Below are 11,621 nucleotides of genomic sequence, written 5' to 3' on the forward strand. Positions count from 1 at the left end.
GAGTGTGCCGTTTCAATCCTCTTTTTCCAAAACAAATCTGCTGACAAAGCATCAATGAAATGAACAATAAAACAACTTCCACGATGTATAAGTTTCACCTTGACGTTTCCTAGGTTGGGCAAAGCATTTAATTACTGCAAAATAATTGGATCACATGCAAGATGGTGAAACGATTTAGTCCTCAGTGGGGATTTCATCCCGTTTCACCGCGTGGGAGATAACGCCCGCGGAGTTTCACTATGGTGAAACTACTTTCTTCTCTCCTCTTCGTTTCATGCAAAAAGTACAGTTTTCCTGACATGACGCTCTAATAAATGTGCATGACATTCTGGTGAAACTCCCACTGAGACTGACCTCATTCAAAAGTTATAGCAATTGAAAGAAAATGTTTTATTTTTTTATTTTACGTCAGACTTATGTCAGCATGTATAGCAAGTTGGTTGGAGTGGGTCTTCCTGTATCTAGCGTGCGGGATTTCGGCCTGTTTAGTTTTCCAGTCACATAATTTTCATCCATCATATCGAATCTTTGGATACATATATGAAACATTAAATGTAGATAAAAAATAAAATAATTACACAGTTTTGTTAAAAATCGTGAGAGGAATCTTTTAAGCTTAGTTAGTCCATGATTAGCATTAAATGCTACAGTAACCCACATGTGCTAATGACAAATTAATTTTGCTTAATAGATTTGTCTTGCAGTTTGCTATGTAATTTATTTTTTATTAATTTGTAAAAACCCCTCCCGATATCCTTCCGACATATCCGATGTGATACTCAAAAAATTTTCATCTCCAATCTAAACATAGCCTTGGACAGCGGCTTATGTCTGAGTTATGTACATGGGCCTCTTGGTTGCGTGCTATGACGGTAGCGTGACTGGTGGCTTAGGGCACTTCTAATGCTAAAAACTACATATAGTTTTTATACCTATTAATTTTATAGACACTATGTATAGAAACTATGGTTCAATGGATAGTTTCTATTGAATATTTTTTATCCAATCATATTCATTCTCTCTCCATTCTCAGTCAATCATATCACTTTATGTTTTGGATTTTGTGTAGACATGGTTTCTAACTTAGCCTCAGTTTTTCTGATTTTTGCTCACTCTCTTCAATAACTCTCTTGCCACATAGTAAAATACTTATGTGACACTATAATTAATGTTTATAGAAACCACAATGGTTTTCCTAAGGATGGCAGTGTGATCCGATCTACAAATTGTGCCTTTTGACTAACGAAATGGTGACTCACCTCTGCATGGAGCCTAATTCTTATGGAACATAAGAAATTTTCAGTAATTACCAAAGCAAATCTTTCGACATTGCCTTTCTGATAAACAAAGCGGTAGAAGTATATAGTAGAGCAATATCTTCAATTCGTTTCTAGTTGTTTATTAGTCCCTTTTTGTATATATTTAGTAGTCTATTTTTCTTTTTTTCCTTATCTCTATACGGTGGATCTAAAGTAAGTGGTAAGCCAGTTGTAAGTGTGGTGCGCAGTTTTCGTTTTGTTTTCTCTACTAATATAAAAATATGCTAAAGCTTTTGCCGTCTCTTCAAAAAAAATCATGTAGATTTGCAACCGCTCTCTAATCATGTAGATTTTCAAAAAATAAAAAACTTATCTTGAATATATGATGGAAAAATTGTTTGTGAGCCCATCGGTCTTGTACAGTGAAATGAAAGAATATCGATCCTATTTATGTCTAAACTACTCTATGATGTTGATTATAATTAGCTAAAAAACTAATTGCTGAACACATACATGATACGTATAATAAATATATATAAGTATCTAGCAAGCTAAGTCAAAACCTAGCTACAAAACCGTACTGAGTCGATGGCGCTTCCTAGGTAATTAAATCCTGTTTAGCGCTTGAAGTATATCATCCCTGAGATCCTGAAACTTCTCAATTCCAAAACTGAACCTGACCATGTTGTCCTTGATGCCATTCTTGGCCTTCTCCTCCTGGCTCTGTCCCCAGAATGACATGACCGCCGGCTGCTGCACCAGGCTCTCGCACCCGCCTAGCGAGGTCGCGATGAAGGGGATTTCTAGCGCATCCACAAAGCTCATGGTACCATGCAAGTCCGCCTTCAGCTCGAAGCTCACAACGCCTCCGTACCCCGACATCTGACTCGTCGCAACCTCATGCCAGGGGCTGCTCTCCAGCCCAGGGTAGTGCACCCGCTCGATCTTTGGGTGGCGCTCTAGGATGCGTGCCATTCGCAGCGCCGTACTGTTATGTGCCTCCACGCGGAGCGCCATCGTTTTGAGCCCACGGATGACCATGTACGCCGCGTTCTGCAACAATATATTATGCATGATTTGTCTTGGAGTTAGCATCGAACTATATATATATATATATCGTTAGCCGCTGGCGCAGCTGCAAGGGTGAACACAGTGGAGATCGAGACGACGTACCGGAGAGATGGCGCCCCCGATGTCGTGGTGCCAAGCGCGTATTCTGGAGATGAGCGCCGCCGAACCGCTGACGCATCCGGCGATGGCATCATGGTGGCCGGCCATGTACTTGGTGGCGGAGTGCAGGACAAGGTCGGCACCGAGGGTGAGCGGCTTCTGGTTGATGGGCGACGCCATGGTGCTGTCGATGCACACCAGGGCACCCTTCCGGTGACAGAGCTCAGCCGCGTGCCTGATATCCACGCACTTGAGCGTCGGGTTCGTCGGGGAGTCGGCGTAGAAGAGGGTCACGTCGTCGTCGTCCTCGTCAAGGACGGCACTTAGCGACTCCATGCCGTCGTCGAGGTCGATGAACGTCGATCGGATGCCCATCCTGGAGAGCTTGTCACGGATGAACACGCGCGCCTCGCTGTAGCAGTCGGTGGTGGTCACCACGTGGCCGCCGGGCGGGACGAGGGCGAGGAGCGTCGTGGTGATGGCGTTCATGCCGGAGGAGGTCACCAGGGTCGCCTCGGCTCTCTCCAGCGCGCTGATCTTGTCCTCCAGCACCTTCACCGTCGGGTTGCTGTAGCGCCCGTACTCGAAGCTGTGGCGCCGGCCTTCCTTGAAGGCGATGAGGTCCTCGGAGCTCTTGAACCAGTGCGTCGTGCCGCTCACGATCGGGGTGGCGATCGAGTCTGTCTCGGTGCCAGTGCCAGTGCCAACCACGTCCGCGCCCTTCTTCCCGAGGTTCTCCCCAGCGTGCACGGCGAGAGTCTCGTCGGAGGCGCGCTTTGCTCTTGGCTGATGATGGGCGTCGCAGGCGGCGGCGGCGGTGACCAACTCTTGGAGCAACGACTCAGGTGCAGCCGGGCACAAGGCAGAGACGCGCTTGTGCCTGGGAGAATGGAGCGGCTGGACAAGACTGCGCTGGTGCTTCGGGAGTGAGCTCGTCTTGACAAGCTTGCTGGATGGAGCCATGACCGAGCTTGTGGTTGTGGGATCAAGATCAACAATTCAAACCGAAGATTGGATCGGAGTAGATTTCGTGCTTGTGATTGTCTGTCTGCTTGACAGGAGCTCAGGCTAAGAAGGCGAGCTTATCGGTTGTGTGTTCTCTGCTGCCTCGCCTACCTCCTAGCCAAACGTATTTATACATAGTTACACACGCGCGTGAACTATATTCACGCGTGGGCGCCGCTGTAGTGGGGGTTTATCTACAATTTTTGACATGAGTTTCTTATGCTCTGTGATAATGAGTCAAAAGCGAGTGTAGCATATCCAGCTCACTCAATTAACAAACATGTAGGAACAAACCATGTGATATCGTTAGTAATAATAAAATTAGGGTGTTTATACGATGTTAGAAAACACGTCCTCTACCTAGTTTGAACTTATGGAAAAAGAACAAATTAAAGGCTCTTGCGACTTGCGAGATAGAAGATAGAATAAATAGGAGCAGGAGCTGTGTTGCCGGTTGGTGGTCGCAGCAGGATCAGTGGCGTCACCTTGAATGTGCTAGCTTCCTCCCCCACACAGCCGAAACTGATATTGGTGGAGGAAATACAATGTTTAGAAGGTTGCATGTAGTCATCCATGTTCTTCTTATATGAATCCCTAGAATGTACATATTCATTACTTTTCCCTTAATAATAGTAAGTGTTCACTAGTACACAGAGGTATTATACACGCAGTTCGCAACCCCTTTTTACAGGCAGATTGATAAACCACCTGCGTTTTTGGCCTGTGGAAATAAACTTTTCCACAGGCGGGTAACTGAGAACTGCTTGTATAAATAGATTTCTACATGCGGTTCAATTATGCCACCCGCCTGTAGAAATCTTTTTATAAAAATACAAAATTGACTTTTAAAAATAGAAAAAAAGATTTTAATTACAAGAAAAGCGCAAGTCGTGCTTATTTTCACGTAATATCGTGTGCTTCGTGGCCAGTGGGATTCAAACGTGAGACCTTGCCCTTGTGCGTAGCCTTCTCTACCACTCCACCTATCACTTAGTTATGTCTATATTAGAGTTTAGTTTCTCACATATTATCCTAAACCGAGCATATATTGATTATTTGAGGCCCTAAACGGATTCCAATGGAAAAGTTGTCAACTACAAAGTTTCATAACTTTTCATGATCTACAACTTTTATATTGTTAGTTTCTCCATCGGAGGTCATTTACAAAATTTGAATTTCAAATTTGAAAAATTCAAACATAGTTTTCGATGACAAGATAATTTCAAATGAAAAAATTATCAACTACAATGTTTCATAACTTTTCGAGATCTACAACTTTCATTTTGATGGTTTTTTCAAACAAGGTCATTTGAAAAACTCAAAAAATTCAATTTCAAATTATTTCTACACGCGGATTTCTTAAGAAACCGCCTGTAGAAATATGATTTTTACAGGCAGTTTTTTAGGAGAACCGCTTATAGAAATACATGATTTCTATAGGCGGTTTGTGAAAATTGATTTTCGTAGGCGGTTTTTGAGTTGGGCCGGCCAATTTATTTTTACAGGCGTTCTTTAATTGAAACCGCCTGTAAAAATTAAATTCCACTACCAGCGTAGAGCTTCTTTGTACTAGTGGTTGTGCATCATTAAGATAAAATTAAGAGAGACTTTCCTTCGTTATTAATTTTATTCAAGGCGTTGAAATTACCACAATAAGGCCTTGACTCTCTTGTATTAGAAACAGTGTTAACAAGTTTCATCCCCCAAGAAACTACTTTCATCTCTCTCTCCATTTAAACTATGCCACATTAGGATATTTAATGCATATGAAACTCTTATAAAACTCCAATTGAGATTGGCTAATAATATATTGATATATAAAGACAAAGATATTTGTTTCATGCGCCAAAACATGTAAATCTATTATAGCCAATTACACTAATGCTTTAGCGGTAATTAGTCAACAATATTGATAAATGATAAATGATAATTGAGTAAATGAAGTAAATGGTATTCCAGAGGTAGAAAATAGAGACTCACTAATGTAGTAAAGCAATCTTAAGATTCAGTTAAAGTAAAAGAAACCTATGTAATTACTAATATAAAGTCTACAGCCTACGCCATGCTACACATCTTCATCTATAGTGTGATAAACTCAGAAGACATCATAAGGAACATCAACTAATGAGGATATTAAGATACAAGGGTCACCTCCTTCACGTCCGCACTCGGCTAGTCCTACGTACGGGGGTGGACAACAGAGGAACCAACGTAGCTGTCACCTGCGCGGACTACCACACGACCCGACACATCAGGGTGCCTCCGTAGGTACACAATATATCTAGACACCACGTTGTTGGTATAAATTAACTGCACCCTAATAATGATTATAATTAGATTATCCGCAAGAGCACAGATATATAGTAATCAGCACTTCACCAAGATCAACTCGGTTTTAATATCGAACCCAAAGGAACAGTAGGTGATTTATGACCTAGCCTATAATTCTTAATCTAAGGGGGGTACAATCAATCTAGAAAACTATTGAGAATGAGGAAATAACTAATGTACTCTGGTTCCAATAACCGGTAAACTTTGTATAGTATCGTCTTATCAGGCAAGTAACCCGAATAGGAGAAGAAACAGAGTAATCCCCTACCAGGCATCTATAAGCCTATCAATCCTATCAACAGGAAGTGGACTACAGAGGAATCAACGCAGCTATAAAGTCACCTACGTGAACTACCACTGTCCGGCTAATCAGGGGACATTCATAAGCAACCATAGCCCAGACACCACGTCTATGCTACGAGTCAGTACTCCGAACTAGGAGCTACCCAAACCATAGTACTCAATATAACATGAGTTGCAAACCAAACAATGAATACAAACAAGTTGCTTACTTGAATCAGAATGGTAAATACAAAAGTACCTCAGAACGCAGCTCCGGGTGAGGGAGCCGAATCTAGACGAATACAGCTCATGAGGAAGCTCCGACAGGCCTGGATTCCTCTGAATCTCTACTCCTCTACTCTATCTCTATAATCTATATCTTGATTGCTAGCTTAGATCTAGTGGATATCTATCTAATGCTCTAACTCTTCATCTCTTGATCTGGCCTATTCTAGGGGGGTCTAGCCTTCTATTTATAGCCTGGTGGGATGGATACGCGCCATTGGATCAAACCGACTTAACAAGCGGCCGAGATGGCTCCTCAGAGGCGGTGGAGGAAGCTTCCGGAAGGGGGCCAAAACCCTAGCCACAGGGGGCCAGGCGGCGCCAGGGTGGGGCCGGCCGGCCCCACCTAGTGGCTTCTGCCGGTCCCGTTGCTTCTGAATTCTTCTGGAGTGTTCTTGATCCCTCTGGTGTCATCCTTACATTGCGGATAAGTTTCATGGTTGATTAGCACTTAAATCCCTCATTTTAGCTATTTCTGAAATAATCCTTGAAAAACACAGAATATACAAAACTCATGGAAATTGTCAGTGATAACCCTATTCTAGTAAATATTCAAATCTGGTGGAGAACTAAATGCTAACAAATTTTGTAAGTTAATAGGTGTCAACACACATCTACATAATGCGCATCACCTAACTCTCTCGAGTACTGAATCACGCTTTACGATCATATAACAATAATCATCATAAACCACATCTATATCGAATATGCAACTAGAATACACTAACAACTAACTAAATAGCAATATATTAAAGTAGAGTAAAGTCATAAGGAAATACAAGATAATATTACCAATTTCTAGAAGATAGATCTAGAATCCCGAGCGGAGCGCCCGATCTCTACTTGAACCTCGCTAGATGTTGATATTTGGTAACGCAATCAGGAAATGATCCGCAAGCACACGGATATCGGTGAGCATTTCACCCGGGAGGTTATCCAGAGTTATCGTATTTATATTTTTACCACTGGGAGAAAGGGTGCATCTAACTAACCAAATCTATTGCTACTGTCCCTTTAGGCTACAAAGAATGTTTCTCGATGTGAGTGATGTATAGAGAAGACTGCAGCCGTAGTCTCGTTCTAACCTTGGTAAGGATGATCTACTGATCTATTGAGGAAGCTTACGGAATCTAGACACCACAAAGGATGTTCGACCCGCACCTATAAACCCTACCCGTCCTGCTAACAAGATATGGGATACAAAGGTAACTCGGAAATGTCACGTTCCTCGCTACTACCACGGTCCAGCTAGTCAGGGGATATCTATGAGTACCCTAGCCTAAACACCACGTTTACGCTAGCAATGATTACTCTAATACTCAACCGGAAGAGGATTAAAGTAAACTCATAAACCAAAGAACAATAAAACAAGAACTTACTAGAATTAGAAGTCGAATTACTGAAGAATCTTAAAAGCAAGCCTCGGGTTAGGAGACTTGATCCCGTAGGTACAACTCAGAGTAGACACCGACAGGCCGGCCTTCCTCCGATCTACACCTCCACTCTATCTCTCTCAATCTAGTAGAAACTAGAAGATCTATTTCTACTTACATTAGTTGCTAAGCCTAAAAAGAAATATTATTTAGAGAAGAGGTTTTCCTTCGAGGGCACCCCTCAATCTCTATGATAACTTCTTGTCTTCTCCAGGGGCCAGGGGGGTCTCCTTATATAGTCCTCCTCCTCTATGCGTTTTTTGGTCGGTAGGCGTGGTGGTACTACATTATCTTTGATCTATTAGGTCGGTGGAACGTCGTGTGCGAAGAGAGTCCCGAAAGGCTTCCAGAGGTGGGCGGGCGCCCAGGTCCTCAGGGCGGGCGCCCTGGGCCTGGCCTCTTTCGGCCTCTGCTTTCTTCCCGTGGCTTCTGGAGTCTTCTAGATGGTAGAAAATTGCGCGGTGCGTTGATATCTCTATGTAATCCCGACATGTGGGCCTTTCTTCCGTATTTCCTGATAACCCCCTACAGAAATAGACAAACACCAAAACTCATGGAATTCTGTCAGATAAAGCCCTAAGTCTAGATGTTGATTTCATTTGGATCATTTTCTTTATTTATTTGATGATTATATTTGGTACTTAAGGACCGTCAACAACTCCCCCAAGCTTACCTCTTGCTCGTCCCTGAGCAAAGATGAACTCAAGAGTTTCCGCAGTGGTTTCATGCCTTAAAAGTACACACGCATTCAAGCAAGATCTCATCTCTGAGTTAGAGTAAACTGTTAAGACTTAAAACTTACTCATTTTACCTTTCACCATGGGGCTTGTAACCGTCACTTGTGTCTTGAGTAGTTAAAAGATAGAACGGTCAAGTCAAGCGCCATGTCTCTTATTCTTGATCAGCTATAGCTCTGGAGTTTTTGCAGATTTTCAAATAAAACTCAGAGATTCCTTATATGACTCTCTCAAATCTCTCTTTTGTGGTATTTCTAGATCCTTACCAGGGCAGTAATGATATATGCCTTCTCTCAAAGTATGTAGTATCTGTGGTATGAGGCATAGTGATATTGTCTTCTCTCTCACCCTACTCTAATAAGGTTTTGATATCTGGAGCTCATAGGTGGGAGACAGCTAATACATACTTACAAGACATTTATTGCATAGTCAAACCATGGATCCAGAGAAACAAGTCAATAAGTCAAATCAAGATGTGCATGTGTGGCGAATGAATAGTGTATGGTGATGATGGTGATAACAATGGTGAAAGTCTAATTCTACTTTTGCTCTTTTGAGGGGATACATACCTTTCTTGCACTTTGAAGCTTTTTGAGGAGAATGAGATGCTCTATATTTTCTTTTTCTTTCCTCTCAGGTGGGTATCTTGTACCCCTAATTCTACTGTTGGACACTTGTCCATTTTTACCTCTCGTCTCACTTTTTCTTTTCTTCGAGGTTCCGGGCACTTGCCCCTTTTTATTTCCTCGTATTATTATTATTTTTTTTCTTCTTTTCTTTTTTTTAGAGCACTCATCTCCTGAAAGAATGTAGCAAGTGGTAGTAACCAAAATAACTGGAGCATTTATTTCACAGGGAATAACAGGGATGGGAAAATATTTTTTGGCTATTCTCTCCCGGATAGGAGTAGAATACTTTTGGGTGAATCTGGAGATGGAATTGAGTGGATGTATGTGGATGCGTACTTCCTGAGTAGAAGTAGCATATATCAGTATATGAGTGAATGTGCAAGTGAATCTTGATTTTAACCACATGACATGCTCCTAATGGTCTACACAGCTTGACCACACTCAATGCTCATAAGCAGTAAAAAGTAAATGTGTGGCTCAAAGTCTAGCAAGCATGTATATATGGCTGTGGTAGGAATTTAAACTCTCATCATACAGGAACTCATCATGTGTTATTTTAAAGATTTTCAAAGATAAAATTCTCCAGAATTCTAGCATCTCTAGGAACAGATAAACAGCAGCTCAACCTTGCCATATCATATCCGTTAACGACTTAGACTTTAGATCAAGTACTCTTCCCACAAGTTCAAGTTTAGAGCAAATCTTAATTCATAACATTTATGCCTAAACTTGAGAGAGATTTCAATTTTAAGAACTAGTCATGGCAGAGCAACTATTCATCATTTCCATGTGAGAGCTTATCATAAGGGTTCATAGCAAACTTTATTTATTTATTTATTTATTTAGCAAACTAAGCAAAGATATATATAAAAGCACAAAATCTTTATTTGGGTTTTTTATGATTATGCATTTTTTTATTATTTAAGTAAAGTATAAACGCGAGTAGAAACACTTAGCTGGATAAATGGGGGTGCTCTCCCCCAAGCTGGATTTTGACGTAATTTCTTCTGATGTAGCTAGCAGGTGGCAGAGGTGTATTTGAATGTCGGCAGCACCCTGACAGCGATTAGGATGTCCTCCGTCTGCTAGTCTTCTTTGATCCTTGAATTCTGTGGAACTCAAATAGACAACAAAGCTTTGTGGAACTGGTTAAGTGTTAGCATAAAATCTCTTAGCCTTTATCATGTTGAGCCTCCTCAATAAATGTTACTTATTTAGCAGGATCATGCACTTATTATTTTTATATTTTTATTGTAAGATGAAAACTTATTTATTTTATTTTTATACCACCATAGTGAATGTACTTATGGGTTTTATGCCATGAGCATATTCACATGGGGCTTACTATTTTTTAACATTTTTATTTTCTTTTCAAGATAGCATGAACCTGATTAACTAAGCAAACTATAATTGAATAATTGAAAGGAAAAGGATAACTACCAAGTTTACCTCTTGGCAAGGCGTTCGGTGTTTTTAAGTCCTCTGAACGGGACTCTCCATTTTCTCAGTCGTCCTGGGATTCGCTAGGTGGTGTAGTTGGTGATTCCGGCGGCGCCTTCTCTTCGTGTATAACTATCTTCTCTCTCCACACCTAACTCGGTGGTATGGTCTCCTCAGGACAGTTCTGTTCAAGATGTATGTCTTCAGACCTTATCACTTCTCCTTCGTAGTCTACCCATCCATCCTTGATGATTTGCCTCCTCTGGTTTTAGTTGCGTTGCCTTCTTCAGAGGAAAGTGTATGTGGACTTCTCTGGTTCCAATGTAGATGATTGCTTTGATAGTGTTAAGGAACGGTCTTCCAAGGATGGTGGGTGGATCATACTCATTTTCACTTATGTCAATGACCTGAAAATCATCTGGAGCTGAATATATGTTGGTTATGGTTCCATGCAGGAGCTGATAAATGACTGTGATCATTATGTTGACGTCAGATCCGGTGTCGTAGAGTGTCTTCTAAAAAGAGTATCTGTTGATTGTGCACTCAATGCTTGGAACACCAGGGTCGTCCTTCTTGATCAAGAAAGGTGACTTGAGTCGACGATCTTGACCTCCTCCGACAAGGATCCAATGGTTTAAGTCTTCTGGACAAGACTTCTCACCGTCTTCATCCTTTAGGTGCATCATTTGATTAGGTGTGGACCTTGACATCTGCATCTCTTAATATGGTGTCTCCCATGTTCTTCGTTTGTCCAGCAGTTCGAAGTGCGGTGTTGGCAATATCCTGCTCAGTGTGTTTGTGCTCATAGATCCAAGTCCTTCACTTGGTGGAGTCTGGGAGTTGTAAAACTCCTCCATGTTTTGTTTGAAGTGTACCTATTCATAGAAACAAGACAGAGATCAAGTGCATGGGCCCTGCTGGCGAAAAACACCAACAGAACCAAAAGTGTATTTGTTCTTCTCTATCCTTAAGCATAGTGAGTAAGACAAAGTTGGTGGATAATAAGATCATGAGTGTAGTATTTGAAACATTTATCAGATCAGATGGCTC

The 11,621-nt window shown here is 41.6% G+C and overlaps 1 protein-coding gene across 1 annotated transcript; it reads right to left on the reverse strand.

The window, feature by feature from the left end:
- On the reverse strand, window positions 1,621-3,518 carry LOC8059635 (probable cystathionine gamma-synthase 2). Its single transcript, XM_002467247.2, has 2 exons — window positions 2,433-3,518; window positions 1,621-2,312 (listed from the first exon to the last, which is right to left on the reverse strand). Exons 1-2 carry the CDS (start codon window positions 3,390-3,392, stop codon window positions 1,866-1,868), a joined length of 1,407 nt encoding a protein of 468 aa, XP_002467292.1. The 5' UTR covers window positions 3,393-3,518; the 3' UTR covers window positions 1,621-1,865.

This window comes from Sorghum bicolor, chromosome 1 (genome assembly GCF_000003195.3).
Source record: "Sorghum bicolor cultivar BTx623 chromosome 1, Sorghum_bicolor_NCBIv3, whole genome shotgun sequence".
In the NCBI taxonomy this organism is placed as follows: Eukaryota; Viridiplantae; Streptophyta; class Magnoliopsida; order Poales; family Poaceae; genus Sorghum; species Sorghum bicolor.

Excerpts from the sequence above, each read along its gene's own strand:
- LOC8059635 (XM_002467247.2), bottom strand. The coding sequence starts at position 3,392 with ATGGCTCCATCCAGCAAGCTTGTCAAGACGAGCTCACTCCCGAAGCAC. Across the intron at positions 2,313-2,432 it reads TCGGGGGCGCCATCTCTCCG|AACGCGGCGTACATGGTCAT; the intron begins GTACGTCGTCTC and ends ATATTGTTGCAG.